This window comes from Catharus ustulatus, chromosome 4, assembly GCF_009819885.2.
Source record: "Catharus ustulatus isolate bCatUst1 chromosome 4, bCatUst1.pri.v2, whole genome shotgun sequence".
In the NCBI taxonomy this organism is placed as follows: Eukaryota; Metazoa; Chordata; class Aves; order Passeriformes; family Turdidae; genus Catharus; species Catharus ustulatus.
In genome coordinates this window covers 47,400,211-47,426,229 of record NC_046224.1, presented here as the reverse complement: position 1 = coordinate 47,426,229, position 26,019 = coordinate 47,400,211, and the positions used below count along the sequence as shown (strand labels likewise).

Sequence of the window (26,019 nt, the reverse complement as noted above, 5' to 3'; positions counted from 1 at the left end):
CCACAATTTCATAAAGTTATAACCCACACAGAAAGGAGTATATGCAATTTAGCCAAGCCACAAATACTGGGTGGAGTAGCATTTCAGAAATGGCAAGTTCTAATAAACACAATGACTTACAGAGAAGAATGTGCCAGAGTACGCATGAGAGTAAGAAAGCAGGAGGTCAGGATAATGTATTCAGGAGATTAACCACACACAGCAGAACTTAAAACATTTTACAAGAAATTCAGTTTTATAACACAGACTAAGATCAGATTATTTAAGCTCCTTCCTCCTACTGTGACCAGAGCCTCACTCACATCCCATTTAAGACAAGCATCCCTAAAGCTACTCTGAATAAGTTACACAGTTTTGTGGAACTGCGGCTTCACTTCCATACTCTGCCAAAAAACTGAGACGTGACCAGCCGTGTCCCTAGGCTCAGGACCCTGCAGTAGGACAAGAGGCATTAATCCAATACCACCTAAAAATCAACCAGTGCCCACGGCTCCCACACAGTGTTGATTACAAAATACTTGTCATCAAAAGCAAGGCAAGACAAATTAAAATGCATCCTAATAAAACAAGAAAGACCAAGAGTCTCCAAGCATGAGGGCTTGCAAGGTTTGAGAAAGAACTCTTATGCAACAGATGAAAGCAAAAGTGTTAATATTTTTCTAAGACATTAAATGCATTTACTCTGCAGAGAATGTGCCTTACTTCAGAAGCAACAATTACTGTTAATATCGAAGTATCAAGAAAAAAACTTAGTCATGGGAAGTAAGTTCACGCAGTCTCCTGTTTCCCTTCACTGTATCTGTTCTTTGAATAGAGAAGCTAAATAACTTACTATCTTGACACAGTGAGAACAATTTATTACTAAGCATGTCATGTTTCCCATCAGTCTGTCTCATTGTCTCCCTGCTAAAGAAGAAACTGTTAAAGGTCTAATTGAGTTTTTGGAAGAAAAAAACCAACAGTAGTAATTGGCATTTAAGCAGTGATCAACTCCCAGTGCAGTTACAGCCTCACCTGTGCTCAATGCATCCATTTGCTGTAATTATGGGCGTGAGATTTCCCTCCCCAGCTCCAAGGCAGTTCCCCTCTGCTGTGGCTTCAGTCTCATGCATCCATATGAAAGAAGAGGCCCTTGTGACCTCTTGGCAGAAATGTGCCCAGAGCACCACAGCCAAGTGCTGTCTCAGGTAGAGTTGCTCGTACTTTGAAAAGGCTTTGAGTTCACTGTCACAAGGTTGCATCTTTCCTTCTGTTGGCCCACAGTAATTTGTCTTCCACTGACAGCTGGTGAGGAGATGCATTGCTGTATCTCCAGGGCTTCTCGTACACTGACCATCAGGAACCCAGAACAGGGATGAACAGGAGCTCCAAGACCTTTGTTACTGCCCAGCGTAACAAACTGTGCTCCTGCTGTCAAGCTGAGCCAAACAACTGAAACAAATGGGGTTTTTTTAAAGCTGCACAGGTTAACAATAAATCAGCTTTAACTTGTTAGCCTTGGGTGCACAGTCAGTAACATCTGAGTTTGGTATTTTCTGGGTCATTAAGGCTCCAAAAGCATCTCATCCCTTCAACAGCTAATAACTGTTCTTTAGGACCTACTGCTTGAAAATGCCTATTCTTTGCTTTCCACCTTCTCTCACAAAAATAGGTAAATTCCTGTCTTCTTCAAAAATGCAGCATCCTGTGGATTATAATCCTAGCACTAGCACATCCTTTAAATGTTTCTTCAGGAGCTGTTTAAAGTACAAGCCTAGCACAGCCAAAATACCCTAACTCTTCCCCCAAATCACCTTCACTTCCAATTCATGGTGATCATCATCATCACTGCAGACATGTAATTTTGTTTCCACTGTCAACCCTCCTCCCTGCACCTAAGCCACTTCTGTTTCTCAGTCATGTAACACAGTATGTTTTTAATCGCATTGCAAATTGAATTAACAACTACTACTGCTCTGCTCAGATCCTATTTCTTATCTCCTGCCAGGCTCCTTTCTGGGCACACAAATCCCACAGTCACACTCACATTTTCACCTTATCTGCATCTCACTGATGTTTTGAACAAAGACATGAAAAATACAGAAAAGTCCGACATCTTCAAGCATTCTATAACAGTATTTTTAATAATACTATCTTAAATAGATACTTCATTTACCACAAATACTGCTATTTAAGCATTTATGCTGTCTTCATAAAAGGTATGAAATATGTTTTAAGAAAAGATTGGTAAGTTAAAAACATTATTAATCATTTATAAGCAGACTGATGACTTTTCTCATAAATCTTATGTGATCACTATTTCTGCATTATTTCATTTTATGGAAGAAATAAATCAGTATGCCCAAATTAATAAGATTTATCAGAATTCAATTTACCAAGGATAATTTGACATAAACAGATGACATCAGCAAGCAGAGTTCTGCTCTACAACTTTTGAACATGCAGTCTTGTACTTGGTATTTTTATTGTTAATTTTTAATAAAAATAAAAAATTAAAAATAATTTTTAAAATTAAAAAATTAAAATAATTAATAAAAATTTAAAATTTAAGTTTGCAATAAAGTAATTTTGTCAATTATTCCTTTTGGTCACACGCTAGGTTAAAAAAGGAAACATTCTAAAAGTAAGCTCAATAGAAGTTCAGTTGTTTGTTCATTAATAGTTAATAATATTTTTAACCACTGAATGCAAACACAGAAAATGAGCTAAATTAGCATCATACTATTTGTATATCAGCTGCTAGAACTGAAAGATGATTTAGCAGTACTAACATGTATTGCACTACACTTTAAAAATACGGTCTTGGTGAGTTGGCAAGGCCATGCTGCCCACTAGAGCCTAAAGACACACCATCCCACAAACAGAAGCAAAGCTTCACAGATAAAGCCAAATCCACCAGCTCATTAAAGTTTCCATCAAAAGGCTACTGAATTATTTAGGTTGTATTCCAAGTCTGACAAGTTAAATAAAATATTGAGGAAAAAATCCATGGTATAAACATTTAGTATATTCAAGACACATTAGTTCTAGCATTATGATCAGGACTAGGCTCTTCTGACCTAGTTAACTACTTGATGGGCAAGGCAGGAATAAATTAAATCCATGAAAAATAAAATTAAAAGCCCATCTCAGGATCAATGCTATATATGGGTAAGTTCAGCCACCAAAATTCTAAACTTTCTACAGAAACAAGTTAAAATCATACAGGAAAAATCTCCACTGTCCCTTTTTTTTTAAAAAATACATTTCCATCAAACAACCTTTCTTGTGACCTCCATACCTACACATGCCAGTCTGCAGTCTGACAGCTAAGCTACTTCAGCCTCAGAATACAGAACAGCATAACTTCAAGGATCTCAAAAATATTTTGTAAAACAGTGCAAAGATTATATAGAACAGCGACATATGAAATAGACTTTTGCTGAACAATCACTAGACAATGCTGCCAGATCAAACAGTATTCTGCATTTATAAAATAGATCTGCACTGGACTCCAAGAAGAAAACCCCCATCTCTGTCTCAGACAACATACTAAACTCCATCTCACAAGAGGGACAGAAGTGAAGGAGGAGGAAGAAGACATGTCTTAAACTAAGACACCAAGAAGAGGAAAATAGAAGCTTTCTGAAATCCAGAGCTATAGTCAGAAATGAAAATAGTATTTATACACAGCACCTAAAACGATAAAACACATAACATTTACAACTTTACACTGAGATATTATACGGTTCTCTTTGTTCCAAATAGGCAGTCAGTGGCTGAAGCTGATATTAAAATGTTTACCTACCCTCCCTTGAATTAACACTCATGTAGTTTTAGCCATATTTTTAATACTTGTCATTAGGACCTTACTTAAAACACAAACAGATGACACAAATTTAACTTGTTCCAGTAGATTTTCCTAAAAAGGGTCACTGAGCTTGCTTGTCCCTGGACAGCTGCTGGACAGCCACCATGGGGTTTCCATGTTAACACCAAAGTTAGTGCTGGTTGTTCCAGAGACTTGCCCATCACAGGCTTTGTTTCATTCCGACTCACCTGGTTTTGAGCTACAAGTCTTATGCCAAAGTGGCCTTGCAACACAGGTGGTTTTTATTCAGGTAGCAGGAAACAACCTAGGTAAAAGTGGCCAAATAGCATTGTACAACATCCAACTGCCCAGCAGCAAAAGCTAAGTACCTGTGTCACAGCTCTCCCTTATATATATTTAATCAGTTATTTGTAGACAGTATCACACACTTTTCTGTTTTGACTCTGTTATTCTGTGTCTAACATGATATTGAATTGTTTATTTACACTACTCATCTCCTAAGCATGACTTCAAGGTGGCAGTGACTACAAGTATTTTCATTTAGTTCCTTGTGAATGCCTTCAAATTCTCTATCTAAACATTTCCTATCTCATTATGCCACACCACAGGCACATTGTAAAGAGTTTGGTTAACTGGATTTCAGTTACAACAGTCAGCCTCAAGTACTCCATCACACTAAGCTCTGTTCTACTTCACATTTTTCAGGCTTCCACTACATTTCTTCTCCAATATAACAGGCTCACATTTTCACAAGCATTGTAATTTTGCCATAGGAATAACTACCATCAAATCACCACCCACTCTGTAAATTCACCTCTCCAGCTGTAGATAGGCTGCAAGACAGTAACTGTGGGTGCTGAAGCCTAGCCCACATTGTACCATTTCTCTACTAAAATCAAATGCAAGCCAAATTTATTGTTTCATGAAAGCACAGCATTATATCTAGTAGTGCTTCTGGAAAACTAATCAGTGATGACTGATGCTGAAAAAGGCCCTAATTCATTTAACTGGCTTAAATTCACTTACAGAAGCCCTAAAATATTCAGAAGAAAAAAAAATCTGGAGAGAAAACTTAGTATCTGCAAGGAGCTTGACACAGGACAATCAAGTCTTAGTGCTTTTCAAGCCCATTTAAATGATTTTCCTATGAGTGAAAGCCCTGAAAAAACCCAATGGTTTGACTTTATAACTTAGCAGGAACATCAATACTAAAAGGAAGAATTTATTAGAATATTCAAATATACTTGCATTAACTCCAGCATTTGTCCAGTAAAGGATACAAAGTACAGAGGGAAAATAACCAAAAGTTCTTTCAACATAATAAAAATTACAAACAAGTTATATTTATATTGTACAGAAAATATTTTCACAGGCTAAGCTTGACTCAAGCCAGAGGACATCAAGTGCTGTTCCAGTGAGATAACACCAGGAATTAGAAAAGATGTCTGAGCTAGGTGTGTGCAGTACCAAAAATGCTACCATAATAACTTTAAAATACACCAAAATACTCTAAGATTCAGCACAGCAACAACTGTCTTTGTTTCAAAGTTTTTTCTTTTCTAGTAGAACTGAACGGGAAAACAGGAATATGACTCCAAGTTATCTAAGACACTGCCCTGAAACACTGGTATCATTACTTTGACAAAGCAAGCTATAGCAGTTAGGGAGACTCATAACAAAACCTGTTAAAAATATAAAAACATGTTAGGAACACTACTCATGAAAAAAACTAAAGGAAGCATGAATGACTAGCATAGTTGCCAACAGTAAAAGGAAAGAGAATATTAATTTTAGAAGCCTGAAGTTGTCATTAAGAACTGCACCCAAGAAAGATGTCCAATGATTTCCTAAGCAATAAATGCAAGTAGTTTCAAGTGCAAGTAAGCACAAGGAGAGGAACTATTGCTTGTTTTTTTGTTCCTTGAATAGTCTATCAGCATGTCAGGTCTACTAATGAGTTTAATTTTCCATCCAGTCAGTTCTCATGGATCCATAGAGTTTGTTTTCAATGTGTTTAGCAAGGCAGAAGGACCACTTTAAAGTTGACAAAAAGTAGTGTGGAGACTTTTTGTTTTCTTTTTCTAAAGAGAAGGATCTTTTAGTAGAAGTAATTGCTGAAGTATCTTTCCACAAAAGTTCCACCTGTGGTACATCATAACACTGCTGCATAAAGACACAACTTGAATACTGAGAAAAGAATGTTACTGTGGGTTTTACAGGACTGCACACAAATAATCATTTATCATCATGTGGACTATTCTCCTATCAAACAAATCATAGCATGCCTTAATAAATTAGTGCATCACATCATGCATTTTTTTCCTGTTTCAGATTAACACATTAACACATTGTAAAAATACAAATAATCACATACAAAATTTCAGTATGTTTCCTCCTTACCTTTTTATTGTAAAAGGCAGTGATTTGGAACCAATATTTGGAACAGATAATTCATGTCAGAATTAAAGTTCTTTAAAACACCTGTAAAAATAACTTTGTCTTACCATGGCTATGGGTGGGTCCTGGACTGAGACATGGTTGGAGTAACTCTTTGGTTGGAGTAAAATAGGCTTCTTTTCCCTGGTGCTGGTTCATTTTTCCTGGAGTTACAGGCTGTTCATCACTGTTTGTTACCACTGCTGAAATACAAAAATAGATGTTCATTCAATGATGTTATGTGCTTATGGATAGATTTCTATTAAGAACTTCACTGCTGTTTATGAAACTGGTATTCAACTGCTCTGTTGCAAAACATTTCATTCTAAAAACTGAGGTTTTCAAATCAGGCAGTTGCATTGGAGAGGATGGCAGAAAAAAGCCAGTAAAACTAGTCAAAGACATAAGGCAAAAGATGGAAACAAAAATTAGCATGAGCTTGGAAAGGTTGATACTCAATAGATCAGCATTAAGCTGTTGTTTATCTCCTGAAATACTTATTTTCTTTGCCGCTTTTGTGGTACCTTTTGGTTTAACTAGCCATAACTCAGCTAACCCATGAAACAGCTTGCCAGATCAAGCTGTACCAACATCCCAGAAAACTAAGATGAATGTCTGTATATACATCTCAAGAAACAAGTCTTAGCAATACAAATCATGTACAAATTCTGTCAAGGCAAAGGCTTAAAGCAGAAAAGTTACTCCCCTTGAACCTCATCAGTCTGAAAGACTTGTCTGGTGTCTTCTTACCTATTTCTAGGATCACCTGGCCAGCCATCCTGTTTTACAGTTCCTGTACATTTCATTAAGCTGCACACAACAAAACTGTACCTTTCTCATAGTCAAAGAATGGCTGACTCTGTAACACCTGTCGTGTGAAAGCAGATATACTGACAACGTGCTCAAAGAGGGAAACAAGCAATATTTACTAAAGAAAAGACTGGAACTTACAACATGGATGATTTTAAGAGTTCCCAAGCTTTCCTTAAAAGTTCAGCAGAAGATTTGAGTCAAACCAAACAAGTTCTATTCTCTGGATGGACTCTGCAAAGTACAAAGGCCTTCTTAGCTTTATCACTACTCTTATTACAGTAGTGGAAACATTTTGTAGCAAAACCTGGAATGAACACAAAGCAGTATGAAAAAATAAAAAGGTGCTTGAGTGTCCAGAGAAGGGCAAGGAAGAGGAAGATAGTGAAGGGTCTGGAGCACAAGTCTGATGAGGATGGCTGAGGGAGCTGGAGTTGTTTAGCCTGGAGAAAAGGGGATTCAGGGTAGACTTACTGCTCTCTACATCTACCTGAAATAGAGGCACAGACCCAAATAACTTCTCACACCTAACAAGTGACAGGACAAGAGGAAACAACCTCAAATTGTAGCATGAGAGGTTTAGATTGGATATTAGAAAAAATTCTTCACCACAAGGCTTCTCAAGCGTTGGAAGAGGTTGCCCAGGGAAGTGGCACCAATCCTGGAGGGATTTAAAAGATGTACAGAAGTAGCACTGGGGGACATGGTTTAGTGGTGGACCAATTCTGGGTTAACAGTTGGACTTGATTCTCACATGTGTTTTCCATCCTAAATAATAGTTAAATAATTCTATGAAGAATGCAAGGACTGCAGTACACCCACCTGTATTATTATTCTATGTCACTTAAGCTATCTAAAGCTCTGCTCCAGACAAACCATGCTCTATGTGAACTATTGCTGAGGAAAAATATGTGAGGAAATGGACAAGGCAGGCAATGAGCTCATTTTACCAGCTGAGTTTAAGTCTATCAGTGCCAGAAGGCAGGTATTTCAAAGTAGTGTCTGATGTTGCTCTTGTTGTACCAAAATAGCTGCTTATTGTTCTGCAACTACAAGTAAGGGAAAGAGGGGAGCCTGGCAGTTGCTGAAGTCTTGGGAAGGGACTATACTACAGAAGGTCTTGTATGTGAAAATAAAAGGGGAGGTAAGGAAACAGCTGCTTCACAGGTTTGCACAAAATGGGTTGCTGCAAGGAGAGTGAGCTACACTTGTTTTAAAGATTTAAGGTGTACAGTACACTGAAGGAGGACCAACTTTCAGCCAACTAGCTGAAAACTCCTTTTGATGAGCTGCTGGCCACTTAGTTTCTGCAGGAATGGGATTTCTCAGCCTACTGTGCTCTACTGCAGCAGCTGACACTGTGGGCTCCACAGCAGGAGCTGCACTAGCAACCCTCTCCTGAGTAACCTGTGCAGAAGGCTTGTTTGGGAATGGGCAGCATGCAGTACTGCTAGCTCTTTTTTGAGCTTTAAGCTTTGGGAATTCCAAAGGTTTCTTTAAGCTGTCACAATGCAGTATTTTCTCAGGCAGTACTTGCCAGTAACCAGGAGGGTAAGCGGGTCTGCGCACGAGTGTTACTAAAGCATGAGCTACATTCAGCAGCGCTGACTCAGGCACACTAACGGGACTACAAGCTTCAAGCTCACTGTAGAATTCATATCCTTCATTAGGAGTCAATTAGGTCCTGCAACAACTCCTAGAATTGTCAGAAAAACTCAGGTAGGAAAAGAGCCTATGTATCATTTAATATAAAATACCATGTGGCAAAGCACTTCACGTGCCTGTGGATTCAAAGTGAACTTCTTAAACCAAGTGGGTTTTTGAGAAATTCCATCTATAACGCTGAAGAATGATTGGCAGGAGAGTTTTTAAATCTCCTTTTTATACAAAGCATCATAAAAGTACTAAACAAATGGAAATAAATCAGTTAACATCATAACTATTTATCCACACCACAGCAGCCATTAGGAGGAAGTTGTCCCCTTTCTTGCAAAATGCCTCATCCTAATGTTCAGATGTTTGCTCTGAAGTAAGGGAGAAGACAAGGCATTATTTTGGAGAAGAAACAACAAATAGTAAATATCAAAGCCTCCTTGTGACTCTTTAGAGGCTGCTGAGAGTCCAGAATACATGCTTTGTTCATGTTCATCATACTCGTCATCAAATTACTAATACAAAAGTTTGTCAGCACAGTTCATATCTTAGAAGGCACATAAATTGGGGTCTTTATAGCCATTTTGGGTAAAATCACAAAAAATCTGAAGTGTCAGATTCCCACTTCTGTTTCTATAATGAGGCTGTGAAAGTGCCTATACCACTGAAAATTGCACAAAGACATCGTATTCAGGAAGAGGTTTATTACAATTCAGCATTGTTTCTTAAGGTCTATAATAAGCCATATCAGCTAAGACCACAGCTTCTGCACAGATTTCTCACAGAAAAAAGAAACAATTTGTGCCTGCACCTTTCTTTTTCCCACATACACAAACTCTTAATCCCAGACAAAATTACTCTGCCAATCATACTAATGCCCACAAACCAATGGTACCAGTACTGGTGCTGTGTATATACACAAACATCTATCTGAAGTTTTCCCCAGCACCTCATCAGATCCAATCCTGAAGAATTACACTATATATGCACCTGTTCAATTCTGAATATACAAAATTATTGAAATTAAGTGAACCACACATAGCAATAGAAATTTACAAGCTCAAAAATAAAAAACTGTTTCTGAACCATTATTTCTGTATCTTTACAATCTATACTACAATAGCTTTTGAAAGTTTCATTTCAAACTGATAAAAATAGTTTTTTCTCTTCCAGATAAATGATATAAAATAATTTTTCCTGGCCATTATTAGGAGATGTGAAGAATAAACTTTTCCCAGTAAAAAAAATAAAGGTTACAGTAGGGAAACACTTGGATGAGTGGTATGCCAGGCAAAATACTTTTCCAACAGCAAATTTTCATCGCACTTCAACTTCTCAATTATGATACAGAAGAAAACCTAGTATTTATGACAGCAACTATATGCAAAGATATATGCTAACTACTATGAAGATTTATGCAAACATAATGTAGGAGAGAGAAGTCACTTACTTGATGGTCCAGGAGAATCTCTGTTCTCACCATGATGCTGTGTACACATACAATTGAGGAATGAAGAACAGCAAACATAAAAATCCAGGCCAGGAAGAAGCAAGTGCACAAAAAGCAGCAGCAGCAGCGGGAAAGAAGGACAATGAAAACAGTGTTAGTTCATAACTAAAATACAACATGCACCTCAATGCCAAAGGCAAGACCTCAAGGGACTCCACAGTTCAGAAAAGTTGAAGCAACAAATCTGACAAATACGCTTACAGAAAAGCCATTATTAGAAGCCATCATTAGTAAACAGCAACTGCCTCAACTACTTCTTCTGAGTGGAAACTCTCCAGCAGCAATTTAGTGCTTGTGTGACTTGATACACAGCATTTTTTAAGAAATTTTAAGTTGGAGTAGTTTCAAAAGATTGGAGCCCTGAAGAAAGCTGAAATAACACAAAATGTTTCCAAAACCAGTCCACTTTCAGAAAAGGGTTTTGAAAGAGAAAAAAAAAAAACCACCTTTAAAGCCATAAGTAATGTGCAAGCACCTACTAATGCTAGATCCAAGCCTAACTGCTTCTGCATACAAACACAAACTTAAAAGCCACAGATTCAGTTCATCTACAAACATTTAACATTTGAAATTGCTTAGGCTACAAGACAAACAGTGCAGTTTTAAATTTAAGAGGATATTTTATACCTAAGTATTTCCATAGAACCAAGTTGCATAAAATTTCTCTCACTGAATGCATCAAATACAGGCACTAAAGGAGGGTAACTGCACAGTAATAGCCTGTACACTTTTCTGATATTTGATCTGGAATCTTTTTTAAATCCTTGCTAACCAAGACCACAATCAAGGCTAAGATCCCACTGTGTTCAGCCATGTACACATAAAAGGCAAATTCCACTTATGTCTTTAAGGATTTACTACTTTTGAAATCTGAATAATAGAAAAGGAGAAAACAAGAACACTGATCAGCATGAACATTTCCTCCTTAAAAATAAAATAAATCCAAACATAATCTATCTTCTATATCCCAAAGAAAAAACTTGTGCTCCAAAAAAGAGCAAAATCCTTGTTCTGCTTTAAAGAAGATCCAATCTTTCCTCTCTTATGAGGACTTAACAGCAGGAAATGTAAAAAAGAAAAATCATAATCAAAATCTTTGCAAGCAAGAATCTTGTCTTGCACTCCTGACACTGATTTTCCTTTTTTTTTTTTAATCCCTCACATCTGCCTAAGGGTGTTAAATTGTAAATTGACAGTGCAATGTGCAAATGCAAAGTACTGCAATGAATTTACAGCAATTGCAGTACACATAATTGGAAAGGTGAGGGAACCCTTCTTTCATAATTCTGCACTTCCTGAAACAGGACCTTACTGAACAGGAAAAACTGAAATAAAATATAAGCACAGCTGGCAAATAAACTTCTGTTACTGCCAGAGACTAAATTCAGGTCCAAGAGTGAAACCCATGAATTCACCAGACAGGTCTGAGTAGTAGTACATGAAATGTATTCAAGAATTCAATGGTTTTCAAGGCAAAGTGTTTATTCTTAATGTACAGATAACATACTGCAGACTAGGAAACAGTTTATGCTCAGACTGGAACTGTCCTACCCTATGCTGATTTTAGATTCAAGAGAATAGTGGCTGACAAGAGAAGAAGAAGCCTGCAGAAACTATACAGAGATCCAGCAACTGTCTGGGGAGGGTTGGGAGCACACATCCCACACTGGGCTGCTTTATTTGCCACTGGGAGTTGGAAAACAAGAGCACAGAGCTGGAGAAATGCATGGTAAACAGACACATAGGATCAGAGGTACCTCAGACTCAGCCACTGCTCACTGGCAGTGCATTACTTACGTGTGGAAGAAATAAGAGTGAAAAGGCAACACAGCAGGTCCTGTCTCACTGCCTGCCCTGCAAGCAGCCCTGGCCAAGATACAACATGACACCAGAGAGCAGGGCAACCCGTCACCCGAGATGATGATGCAGGGGCTTTTCATATAAATATTTTAGCATTGCATGGTTAATCCCATGAACTGGTACAAACAGCTCCTATGCCAGAGGCTGAAACACAAGCCTGTCTAACTCTGTCCTTGATCTTCTGTTTAATTGGCATTCTGTTTACACACTCAACTCCCTCTGTTGCTGGTCAACTCCCTCTCTTCATCAGAGGTATTTGGGTCTGTGCATTTACCTAAAACTGCAGATATTAATATATACATTTCTAAACATTGGTGCAAGACGTTAAGGTACTGAAATGAAACTATTTTGGCCAAAAAATCCTCCAATGACCTCCATCATCTGTAATTCATATTGCATATTGTAGACTGGGGTTCCAAACAACTAAGGGAAAAAAGCCATGACAGCTTTACTACTTCAGGGCTTTCTCTGAAAAGAATGCTCTCAGGACATTCCTGTCCATCACCGCCCACAACTCTTATTCTAAATATACAAAATTAAGAGAAACATACACATATTCCCAGAGGCACAGCCTACCCTTATTTTCACATTATATAATTAATGACTTTGATTACAGATTACAGAACAAGTCCTTTGACAGTACTCAACACTACGTGATAGATTTCGTTTCTACAGAGGTACAATTATTTTAAAATGTTGCTACCAAAATAGATGAAGCCTAGTCCTCCTACTTAGTAGTTTTACTAAGACTTAGAAGCAAAATCAGCAATATAAATCCAGCAATATAAAGCAACACATGAGACAGCAGGTGTAATTGTTTGTACACAAGCGCAGCTCATGTGCTTCAAAAAAGCACTATTTTTAGATGTTCATTTCTCAGAAGCAAAAGTTTAGTAGCAATTGTTATAAACTTAAGTTATATCTGCCAAGTTTTGCTAAAAAACAATACCCTTTGAATATTAGGGTAAAAGCATATGTCACACTAGCATGCCTGAAATCTCAGACTACAAAAGTTTTCTAAAAACATTGGTTTTACAATCAAAATATAGAGCTAAATTATTAATAGTTTAAATTAACATTCTAAAGTCAAGTTTGAGTTTTCACCTTGCTGAAGACAGTCTCTGATACGTGTAAACCACTAACATTAATCCAGTTAGGTTTAAATTCAGGATAACTAACCCAGCCTACAACTCTGATCAATAAAAAGGACCTCTATCCAATGGTTCAAGGAAAAAAGGTACTTTTATCTCTGTTGATATACTAAGAAGCAAGGACTGACACTGACTGCACAAGTTACATCATAGGTGAATTATCTATTAAATATAGGTCTTAGCAAAAACTAGAAGTGACTAAAGATGACAAAAAATGTATTTCAAAAAAGAATGGTTTATACCATACATTTCCACGTAATGTTCTAAGTTCTGGAGCACTGAGACTTGATTAAATGATTTCATAGAAAAGTAGACAAAAACTGTTCTCAAACAAAATCTCAAAGCATCAATTATTTTGCCCTGTTTTAATGGTGCCAGACTACAAAAATAGTTTGCTGAGCTGTCACAGCCTTTGTCTTCAAATTTATATTCAGTACATATCAACCTAATTGTTAGACAGGAAGAGCATTTAATATTAGACTTTTCTCCATACACTGATTCTGGAAAGACCACAGCATTAAGGTCTGTGATCTCCTCATCTCTTGTTCTTTTACAAGCAAGCCAAAAAAGCAAATCAGAATGCTGACACCTCCAAAAATTGTTTATTTAGATACCTCCTAGAAACATCCCAAAAGACTTAAAACTGGAGAAAAAAGGTGATCAGTATTCCTCATGCACATTGCAACACATATATTTCATTAATTTTATCATGACAATGGAACTTAAAAAAAACCCAAAAATCCAAACAAAGAGATTGCACCTCAAAGTCTGGAATACTGAAAAAATTTAAACATGATTTCAAAAAATTTCCATTTTTGGGAAGTGTCAGGATTTGCACTGACTAAACGTCTTCAAAACTACTGGGCCAATCTCTCTTAAAATACATATGATATTTGTAATATTTAATTTTCACTTTTTTTACTATGATATACACTAGGCTGTATATTAGACTACCAAATAGAGCTTTCAGAAACGTTTTTAGCAACTGTAGTGCAACACACAAAACTTCACATTTTAACTGCAATTCAGACAGACAATTACTCCACTGGTGATATTTTGATAAGAAATGCTTAGAGTACCCTATAACAATATATTATCAGTTAAAAAAGATTATTCTGAGATGACATTTCAGAAGCACACAGGATGAAAGGCAATCTATCCTTACACTTAGCATACTTCTAAAGGAGTCTTGGTAAAACAGAGACTCATTTTGAGGTACCTTCTTGAGATCATGCTATTCTGAAGGCATGTCACAAAAAGAAAAGTAGCACATTTTATGTTACTTTGAAGTGTTTTGTAGACTGGTACTTTTTAATGTATTTTGAGGAAACAAGGAGCGCAGCAACTGAACTGACAGCATTTTTTTTAAAAAATGAAGACACCCTACTGCACAGTTGACAGGTGATACTGATAGCATGCTGAATCTGGGCTATAAATGCATGGGCCAAGCAGCAAATTGCTCATTACAAAAAAAAAAAGCCAAAAATTTTCCTAACACACTGCAAAACCGTTTGTCTCCAAACTCATCACTTAAGATAAAAACAGTAATAAAACACTTGATCAAATTAGTAGCTCCATGTAGTAGCTGACTATCACAAATAAAGTTTGTCAGTAATGAGGTGCTAAATTTGACCTTCACCTCAGTTACAGAAAAACATATCCTATTTTGCCTTTGGGAGGTAATGCTTTGGAAACTATAAAACATTTCCTGCTTCAGCTATTGAAGTGCTTCTACATGACACAGCTTGTGGAAAAACCAAACTCTTAAATAATTTCAACATTTATGATCATGATGAAGCACAATAGTACCCACTAGCCTTTCCTGTTTTTAAATTGTGCTTAGAAAGAGCTTCATTGCCTCAGAAATTTTATAATCAGTACAGATTATCAACTCTTACACCTCAGATTACTCTGATAACAATTAATTATCACTCCTTCTGTATTTTCTGCTCCTCATTCCATCAAGAACTACATTATTTTTTTCTATTGTGCATAGTCACTAACTAGCAAAGGGTCAATTAGACAGAGAAAAACCTTTTTCCTTCGGGACTTTGAGACAAAATCCAAAAATCAAATCCAAAATCCTAAAGTATTTTGACATTCGGGCCTCCTGCCATGAGAATCTAGTAAATGATACGTGATGCTACACGATACTCCAAATGCATTCACCAGAAAAGCACAAATTCAAACCCAAAGAGAACAGACTCGAGTAATTTAACTCTCTCCCTGCAAAAGCATCTTCACATGAATCTCATTATGCAAAGGCACACTTAAGTTACTCACTGAATTTCTATCCAGTTCCCCATCAACTGGGACGCTCTCCATGTTGAAAAAGCTTGTTCTCTGTCTCTATCACTTAGAGTTCTTCCATCCTGCTACTCGAGATCCTAGAGAAGAAAAGAAAAACGCAATAATGTAATTCCAAGGACTGAAATCCAGTAGAGAGCTACACTTGCTCTTCCCTCCGCTTTAAGAGGCTAAATAGTCTTACACGGTAACCTCTGCGTTTGACAGTACCTTGCAAAACACGAACATTCACCCAGAGTAATCAACTCGGGAATGGAGACAACAGTTTCAGCTAAAATGGCCAAAACAGAAACTACTCACAGAGGCAAATGCTTACTTCTACAAATAAGGAAGAGTTATGCAAAAAAGAAGAAAGCCACAGGTTTTGCCCTGTATTTCCCGTTGTTCCAGAGTTCCCAGCAGCACACTGCTCCCGCCCCACAGGCATGTGCACACCAGCTGTTTGGGTACAAAACAAAGCTGTCCTGGGGCAGCCAGAGTTGAGGGCTTCCCAGCATAACTCCAGAAACAGCCATGTATTGCTTTGTGGAGCCAAAACACAGAAATGAAATAATACGTGCAAGCCAGCACCTTCTGTGGCACAACGGGCACTCATCGGGGGTCACCACACACAGCCAGAAAGCAATGCCTCATTCTCTAGGCATTTCCTATTTACTTCTGTTTTTGCAAGACAATGAACCTACAATGACTCTTAGTATTCACAGCATATTTAAAGTCACTAGTGAGACACCCTGGAATCAAGCAAAACTTGGTGGGAAAAAAGTTCTTTGACCATTGACTTGTTAAGCAAGTTTCAGGAGAGGTGCAGATCAAACTGGAATGCCTATTGGTTTTCCAGCTACAGCCCATCACTCTCTCTCTCTCTCTCTCTCCAAGACCTCCATCGAACAAGACAGCAGAGGATTAGCAGGCTGTGTGCTTACCTGTTCAAAACACCAGAGTCAGTATCGCACAGGGAGAAAACCCTTGGTCCCACCCTGCACAAAGCTGCGCTCACTCTGCCCTTCCTAGCCAAGTGTTTGATCAGAGAACTAGCCCAAGGACAATTTTCTTCTTTCCTTTTGTCTTGGGTGTGGTGAGGGGGCAGGAAGCAGCTAAATTACAAACTCAATTGCTAAACCAAAACTTGTGCAAGAACAGGGGCAGCATGGAGATGGTGATTATTTTTACGCTATAATGTTAGCATATTGTGCTTAATTTATGTATCGAGCTCATGGCAAGGTTCAGTACAAGCAGATAAGTGAAGACAGAGGGTGAGGCGGGAAGACACCTCACACAGTCCCTCCAGGGAAGCTGAGAAACATCTTCAATGCAGGAGGATGGAAGAAAGGCAAACAGATAACCAGAATACACAGGATCTTCTGGTTCAAGGTCTGTCTCAGGAAACAGACACTCATGAAAACAAATCTCACTAAAAAGAATAACTATTTATGCAGCTGCTTTCCATGTTCTATTATAATTGTGTTTTTTGTCTTCTATTATGTAAAGCAAGTCAAAATTTTCCTTCAGGAAAAAATATACAGTATTAATACAGTCTCGCTAATTACCATAACATATGCCAGTAAAACACAAAAGAAACCTTTAAAAAAATAGTTGAACAAAACAACTGTGTGCTAAAAAACCTGCAAAGTTAAAAGTTTTTTATGACTTAGTCCAATGAACTGAGAGGGACCTTGCTCAAGCACCTGAGTGATTAACTGAGATGGCACATAACTGGGTAGCATGGCTAGATGTTCTCATGTGTGTAAGCATCTGAAAGGAGATAATCAAGCTATTAATTTTCATCTAATAAAACGAAAGATCCCATTACCACAGAAAGAGGAATTCACCCTAAAGCTCTGTTTCCCAGAGCAGCAGCCACTGTGACCCTTACCTTCTACACCCAAAAATGAGATGCAGAACTGGAGGACGATTTTTGATGTCTGTTCCTTGTCATCTCTCCCCCACACTCCCATTTTAGCTTCTCTTATTAGCAGAAAACTCAGCAACACCAGACTGCATGCATATTCAATTTGCAGGAACACTAAACTCTTCTAAATAGGATGAAAAATGAGTGGCATTACAAACAGATGCAAGCACTGGTGTTTAAAACAGTTTTTCAGCTTTTTTTAGTTACACAAACTTGTAGCCATACTCAAGTATCTGAACAAGATCTTTGCTGACAGGAACATTCAACCTAAAACACTTTTAAACCATTTTTATATTTAACGTGTTTGAACTCTTAATTTTTATTGTCAGTGCTCCAGGTGTATTCTGCTCCTCCATCTGTTCACATAACCACAGCCTTCTTTACATTAGTCTCAAGAGCAGTACCATCAGACAGGTACCCTAAGGTCTAATTCTTAGCATTCATGATCACTTGTGGTCCCAAAGACTCCTAATCCAGCATGCTCCCAAAGGCTGCAGAGGTGTTTTCTGGGAAAAGGAAGGAAAAAATTCTACCCGCTCATGTTTAAACAGTAAAGTAGGTGCAGAAATGGTTAAGAACTACCTTCCTCCAAGTTGTTTAGCTTATGAGTAGATAGCCAGCTTGCCTTATTTTTCTTGGCAAAATGAAGGCTGAAAGTGAACAATATTGCTTCTGTTACATGCCAAAATAAATACAAAGGAAGGAAAAGGGCTCTCTCAGCAAAAGGATATTGCCAAAGAGTCAAGTCAGGATGAAACTGGAGAACAGATTTATTTTGAAAATTACAGAATGCTTCTAACCATCTGAGCCCCAAGGCTTTGAAACAATTTTTGAACCAATGTAGGGAAGGGGAATTTTCTTATTTGTAAATGTAAGGGTGCTTCAACAAACAAGCACGCTCTTTTCCACTTTAGCTAATCCAATAATTAAATTTGAAGATACAACCCCAAATGTAACATTTTATTGATTTGGTATATTTTTCAGCTTTTGGGGAATGTTCATGACACGCTTTTGCTGCTCTCTGTTACATTAACAAGTGTTTACAGTTTGGTCAGCTTGAGGTTTTAATTAACAAATGCTCCTTCACAGTCTTAATTCTTAAAAGCTCAAGGAGGACACACAGAAAGTGAAATCATTATTTGAAAATAACTCCACAATGGCATCCAATTTTTCCTTTATAGACAATGGACACAATCAGGCACTCCCAAAGGTATTACTAAAAGCATTGTACCAATCAGACAAATGCTGCCACAAAATAAGCTCCTTCTCTCCAACTGTCAAGAAGGTTGAACAAGTCAAAAACACGTATTTAAAGCAGAAGAGAAATGTTTTCTTCTTATCACACAATCCATAACCTGTCCTGTTAATACCTGTATTCTGTCTCACTTTTGCTGATGACACCAAACTGTGTGGTGCAGCTGAAAAGCTGAAGGGAAGGGGTGCCATCTACCTTGGCACACTTCAGAGCTGGGTCTGTGTGAACCTCAGGACATGAGTTCAACAAGGCCAGGTGCAAGGTCCTGCACCTGGGCTGGGGCTATCCCCAGGACAAGCACAAATGCACAAGGCTGAGTGGAGAATGGGTTGAGAACATGACCTGGCAACATGAGCTTGCAGCTCAGAAAGCAAACTGTATCCTGGGCTGCATCAAAAGAAGTGTGGTTAGCAGGTCAGTCCACCAGGTCATTCACAGATCCACTCTGCTTTTGCAATGTTTATACTCGATATTAGAAAGAAATTCTTTACTGTGAAGATGGTGAGACGCTGGAACAGGCTGCCCAGAGCAGCCGTGGATGCCCCATGCCTGGAAGTGTTCAAGGCCAGGTTGGATAGAGCTTTGAGCAATCTTGTCTAGTGGAAGGTATTCCTGCTCATGACAGGAAGATTGGAGCTAGACCGTTGTTAGGGTCCTTTCCAACCCAAACCATTCTGTGGCTCCATGGTTTTAACAGATTGCTTCAGCCATTGGCAGTTTTTCTAACAATCTGGTTTTCAGTTCATTGCACCTTGAGAATAGGAAAATCCTCTTTAGGTCTCCCACAGAAGAAAAGAAAAATATGCATCAATGAAAGCTACTACTCTGCATGAACAGGATCTTTTCTAACTATCTATGCACATGCATGCTGAAAAGTCCTATGGGAACTCAAGAAGACAACTCCTGCCCATCAAAAAAAAAAATTTCAAAAGCCATAAAGTGGATGTCTCAGTACTATACTGTTACCCAATATTCTCTTAGATATAGTTATACAGACCACAGATCAAAAGTAGCACAACTTAGGTGCCTCAGCCATGAGAGAAACTGTGGCAGCAAGCTTTTGTTCAGTCCTATAGAGATCAGTGGATATGGCAGTGATCTGCTTTGACTTACGCATTCTCTATCTTAACCAGATGACATCAGCTTTTATTGCAGGGTATGTTAAACTAAATAAAGGGGTTACTAGGCAATGCAAGGCCTCAGCATAACAAGAGCTGATCATCAAACATATTTGTTCTAGGCACAAGAGAGTTTAGCCCTGACACCATGGTAGTAATACCCTATTGGTGGTATATTCATAATGTTAAATCATAATTCAATTCATAAAAGGACTCTTCTTCTCCCACACAAGGTTAGCTTCAGTTCAAACACTTCACTAGATTTGTCCCCACACAAATTCCTGAATTTCAGCCACAATGTACAAGTGGTAGAGATGACCCCTGAAGCTAATACATTTTCTTTTCATCAGTAGACCAAGTTACTTGAACACCTGCATACTGTACTACATAGGCAGGTTTTAGCTTTCTTCCTAAGGACTATCACCTGCAGTCATTAGATAGGGCACTTGCACTGTGATACTGCTCTGTGATCTGTTAGAGTATCACAGTGCCCTCCTGCACTCACAGGGTGCAGCCTCACCCTGACCTGCCACCGGGCTGTGTGCTGAAATGGCTGCTGCCTTCTGACCCAGCCTTTCCAGAGGGGAAGTGTTCTCCTGGGCTCTGACCTCCCAACTGACCCAAACTCTGCTGGATGCCTACCTTCCTTCCCTAAAGCATAAAAGAAGCAGAAGCATTTAAATTGATTTAGATGAGCATCACATAAGAATATACTGTAATTTTTCTAAGATGACAAAAGCATAATAATGTATAGACTTTAAAGGTGAATGTGGCAGTAGGCAAAGGCAAGGCACTCTAGGAGAAAACTAGTTGTTTACATTGAGGTCAAGAAGGGTAAAAATTCACCTAGGTCTTTGCTGGAAAGCAGAGTCACAACAGTACCAAAGAAACGCTATTTCACAGGGAATCAGAGAATGGCTGAGGTAGGAAAAGACCTCTGAAGGTCATCTTGCCCAAGTCCCCTTTCGCAGAAGGATAGCTAGACAGCTTTTGAATATCTTTCTCCAAGGACGAAGACTACACAAACCCCCTGGCCAACCTGTGCCAGTGCTTGGTTGCCCTTCAAGTCAAGAAGTGTTCCTGATGTTGGGATGAAACTTCCTGTGTTTCTGTTTGTACCTATTGCCTCTTGTATCATCACTAAGCACCACTGGGAAGAACCTATACCTGTCACCTTTATACCCTCCCTACAGGTATTTATACACATTGATGAGTTCTCCCTGAGCCTTCTCTTCTCCAGGCTAAAAAGAGCCAGCTCGTTCATCCTTTCCTCACACAAGAGTTGATCCAGGCCTTTGATCATCTTCACAGCCCTTCTCTGGACTCTCTCCAGTACATCCACATCCCTCTTGTACTCAGGAGCCCTGAACTGTACCCAATACCCCAAATGTGAACTCAGCAGTGCTCAGTAGAGAGGAAGGATCACAATTCTCAACCTGCTGGTAATGCTTTGTCTACAGGATTCAGGAACACCATGCATCTTCTTTTATAGCAAGGACATGTTACTGACTCATGTTGACCTTCCTGTCAGGATAACCAAGTGAACTCCAGGGAAGCAGTTTTATAAGATCCATAGCAGGTCTATAAGGAAGTTTAAGGGTATGTAAGTGCTGAAACAAACCAAAACCAAGAAGTTTCCTAGATATTAAGAGCTAACTGTGACAGTTATAGCTACCTAGAACTCCTAAGAGGTATAGGATCAGTTTTAAGAGATTAAAGGAAATCTATACCCTAAAGGGTGATCAAACCAAGGCTCTCAAACAATCAAAGTGTCTTCCAGGCTGTCGTGTGACTGCTGAAGGCACTTTCACTTGGCTCTATGCAGTGGGGGAGCAGCAATAGCACAGAAGGTAATAGAGGTAACATGTCTTACTCTCAAGGCTCTTTGAATACAGTGCACCAGAGGAAGAGCAGCCTCCTGGTTGTAGCACAAGGCCACAGATCATCTTTCTCAGCTAACAAGCCTGCACACCAAGTACACTCCATTATCAAGCTACAGATCAGGCCAGCTTCTTGCACATGACACAGTGCCACTGCATGCCAAGTACCCCGTGTTTGTTGAGTTCCAAGAAAGCAGGAACTGAAGCAGAGTTACTGGTAAAACCGGAGGAGGGGCAACAGGGTCAAAAAAATCAGCAAAATATGTTGTAAACAAAGAAACCATAACTTTTTCTCAACTCTCAGACAAAGCATCTTACAAGAACTCAGAAGAACTAGGAACTGGTTGTATTCTGCAATTCCAGAGGAGAAATCTGAGAGTTATGTAAATCTCTAGGTTCAATTTCTTCGACTGTGAAGTCAGTCCAAACAGGAGCGCTTGACAAAAGCAGTGATTACATGGAAGTCATAGATGACAACCTGCATAGTTACATTAACTCTGAATTGCAATGTTTGAATGCTCAAAAGTCTGCTAACAAGTATAAACACAACAGAGTCAACAACTGCCTCAAGTTCCCCAAGTACACTGTGATCACTTAATGCTATCAGCCACCAAATCTACCCTTATGAAACACTTCCTTCCATCCTGAGTTTCATCACCTGCCTTCTCATTTCCTGAATAAACAGTCCACACGCAGAGCAAGCTGTTTCCTCTGTTTCTGTATTGCTATTTTCAGAAGGGAAAAAATAACAAATAATAAACCACCAAAAAAACCAAGGAAAGTCGAAATGTTTAAGAACAGGACTCGAAAACATCTCTCATCTGGAAAAAACCTGGCATAGTCCAGATACCTCTGCTATCTTTTGAGAGTTAGATGGCAATGAAGGCTAAGGAAAACATAAAAACTTCTGAATGACACTGCAACTTTAATAATTACTACCTCAAACTGGGTTCCAGAAACAAAACTCATCCTGAAAATAATGAAGGAGTACAGAAAATATGGTAAGAGTTACCTACAGGTACTAAATCCAACATTCTCTCTAAAAGCTCGAGTTCCTAGGGTTCTGGAGTCCTTTGGCCAATGAAATATGCTTCAAAGCTCCCAAACTTATCCTACCCAGTCTTCATGATAAGTATTCTGCAAGACTGTTCCATGACTCAAAGAGTTGTTGGTCCTAATGGTAAAAATGTCTATTTCTTCACTCAAAAGTATCTTTATATCTAGTTACCTGCATCATACACTTCAACTTCACAAATAATGCTCCATTATTACCTAGGGCTCAGTCTAACTCTGGAGCATAAAAATAAGAGATGTAATAAACCATTGATTTTATTCATTTAAGAGAGAACCTATGAAACTTCATAAAATATTCTGATGATTTTTTGTTTGTTTCATTGTGAAGTACGACAAGAAGATTTAGTCAACCTTACAACACCAAATCTAGCATTTTATTTTCACATACTTCTTTTTGTTTCTTTGCTGCAGTACTAACCAGCAAAATAACTAAGTGGGTGGCATACACAACCTTAAACAAGGTTAAATTGGCCAATGACAATCTTGATTTTGAAGAAAAAAAGATGGACTAAAACTACGTGGTTAGAGACATTGCAAACTATATTCCTTTCAGAACTCTACCCTGTGATTTTCTTCCACAGCTGTAGAGTTATTAATAATAGCCTCCCACATGGTACTCTGTCTTCCTCATCTCCCATTTTGGCAGCTGTATGTAGAGGCAGTGTGACACACTCTGCTAGAGACAGCTGGAAGGGATTAGGAGATTACCAGTCCTCCACACCTGGTCCTTACCACCTCTTTCCTCACTGTGGCTGACGTTTTTCTGAACTGCCTGTGGACCTCTCTGTGCAGGTGCTCCCTAACCCTCCTCTGTCAAGAGGAATCCCCACTATTGCAAATTATTTTAAACAGACACTCACAAAATGTGTATAATGTCAACTGAGCTGGGTCATAGAATTCTGCAGGCCTGGCACAGCAGGGGTAACAAACAGCTGAGGCACACCTCTTCACTCACCTCCATTCCAGCCATAACAGCCTGGGTAAGCATGGACTGTGTTTACAGCTACAGACTCCCCCAACACCAACTGCTTCAGGAAATGAAGGGAATCAAGCCAAGACAAAAGGAAAAGCAATGTTGTTGTTAGAGGCTTTTCTGAAATGAAAAAGTAAGATAAGTCAGCAGAGATGTTTCCACAGACAAGATGGATAGGTGGCAGAACAAATCCTTCTGATACTGATGCCAAAATGGAATGGAAGTTGCCCTCCTGAAAGAGCAAATAGACCTGGATTTCTTCTGCATGGAACTTTCCAAAACAAAATACAAGATTATGAAAAACATTTTAAGAATATAAGAATTAATTCATCACGCTGAAAAAACCTCAGTAAGAGGATCTTAAAAGTCTAATACATCAAATTATGTAGCCAAACATTTTAGTTATAATAAGATCATAGACAAATATTTTAAGTCTCACCTGCAGGTCAAGAATGCAATCTACTTCACAAGAAATAAAGTTTCAGAAAGCTATTCTGAGAGTATTTATAAATTGTTGCAAGTAATCATAATATTACAGATCAATGAATTATTAACTGCTAGACAAACCGTATGTGACTTGGTGAGTACTTTTTACCTACTGCAAATAAAGTAAAAAAGCTGAAACTATCATATAGTTTCTGTATCTCAGAAGCTGTAGCAATTTTGTGTGGACAAATAGGCACCAACACACAGACAGTTCACTGCTGCATCAGATCCTACTGCAGTCAACTTCCTAAATGAACCCACAAGACTTTCCATTAAATGAATAATATACCTCCAAAACTGAGCCAGTGCAAAGAACAATTTTCTAATGGCAATTGTAATAGGTTTTTAGTCCTTCCTTTGCTCTATGTATTTTGCCACCTCTCAGAACTGAAAAGAATGCGCAACCTATTTTCAAGGATAAAAGAGACCTTAGGGCCTCATTTAAATTTTCATAGTTATTGAAAGGACACCCTAAGTGTCAGATGTCCCAAAGATCTACCAGTACAGAACCACTTTTCTGTATCCCAGTGAGTGTTTCAGCAAAGCAAGAGCTGAGATTACCTCTATAATGAGCATCATGAACACACTTCAGAGGAACTCAGTTAAGAGAGTAACTACAATCCTCATTTCTACTGCTCTAAATGGAAATAAATAAAAAAATTGATTCAAGTTCCAAGATTAAAAATATGAAACAAGTCTTAACACAGACAAACAAGTTTTCAGTTGAGCTGTGTTGGCTGCAATACAGTTATGTTGTGTGAGAGGTTTCTAAAAAACAGGCTTTCTGCAGGTTTAAATGCGGATATTTCAGACAGGAACCTTATGTTTATTCTCATGTACAATTTAATTTTCTTATTTTAGCAGCAGTGTCTCTTTGTGATATTAAAACAGGGTTGATGACATAATGAATGGCCTTCATTTCCATTTCTTTTGGCAAGAGCTAGAAGGTAGTTTACACAAGTTTAAGATACAGGATATCTGCACAAAAATTTAAGAACAAAAGGTCAAAGTAGCCTACTGCAATAGGAAAAACCCTAGAAATCCTAACTTGAAGCAGTAGCAGGTTCAAACAGGCAGCAATAGTATCTGGTTTACACATCATGGTTTATTAAAAAGCTTTAGAAAGTCTAATTTAGATTTCCATTGGTTATGCCAAGTTTGTTTTTTTCACTCTAAAGTAAAACGAGCTGGTGAACCCAACTTTGCTTTTTAGATGACAGTGGTGTTCAACATGATCACGATTCAGGATCTTTCATAGGTTTTTTCGGCAGGGTTGGTTTGTTTGTTTATTTATGGTTTGTGAGGATTTTGGGGGGATCCTAGGGAAGAAAATGTGGAGGTTTTTTGGGAGGTTTTTCATTGCTGTTCTGTGGGGTTTTTTTTTAAATACGGGAGAACAGTATTACAAATAGACTTCATATAGGCTTAACAAGAACTAGTGCTTTTAGCACCAAATATCCAAGCTTGTCTTCTGAAGCTACTGAGTAACTGCTGATCAACTTTGATTTGGAACTGCTATAACAATCTTGCATAGCTTTTAGTTTAATAGGATGAACCAACAATACTTAAACAATATAGCCTGATCTACAGGAACGATACAGTATTATTGCACTGCAGACTTAGCTGGTGACCTAACAATAAACCTCTTGTTTACCTACCCGTTTCTGTTTAACAAATTACAAGCTCCTCTATGACATTTCTTTGGGCAATGACAAGCACCTGGCCTGCCACAACAAACAGCTATGGATGAGTTACAAGGATCAGCAAGTGACAGCCTTCCTGCACT

At 38.4% G+C, this 26,019-nt stretch overlaps 1 protein-coding gene across 5 annotated transcripts in view; it reads right to left on the bottom strand.

The window, feature by feature from the left end:
• OSBPL8 (oxysterol binding protein like 8) overlaps nucleotides 1-26,019 on the bottom strand; it is an 80,102-nt gene that overhangs the window by 35,966 nt on the left and 18,117 nt on the right. The window contains exons 1-4 of one of the 5 annotated variants that reach the window (XM_033057773.2): nucleotides 15,515-15,580; nucleotides 10,161-10,197; nucleotides 7,199-7,291; nucleotides 6,316-6,450 (exon numbers count right to left, since the gene is read on the bottom strand). In XM_033057773.2, the coding sequence (XP_032913664.1) occupies nucleotides 6,316-6,406 (91 nt within the window). In that variant the 5' untranslated portion in view covers nucleotides 6,407-6,450; nucleotides 7,199-7,291; nucleotides 10,161-10,197; nucleotides 15,515-15,580. Of the gene's footprint in view, nucleotides 1-6,315; nucleotides 6,451-7,198; nucleotides 7,292-10,160; nucleotides 10,198-15,514; nucleotides 15,619-26,019 lie in introns of those variants that run through there. The other 4 variants (XM_033057774.2, XM_033057770.2, XM_033057772.2 and 1 more) reach the window with 4 other exon arrangements.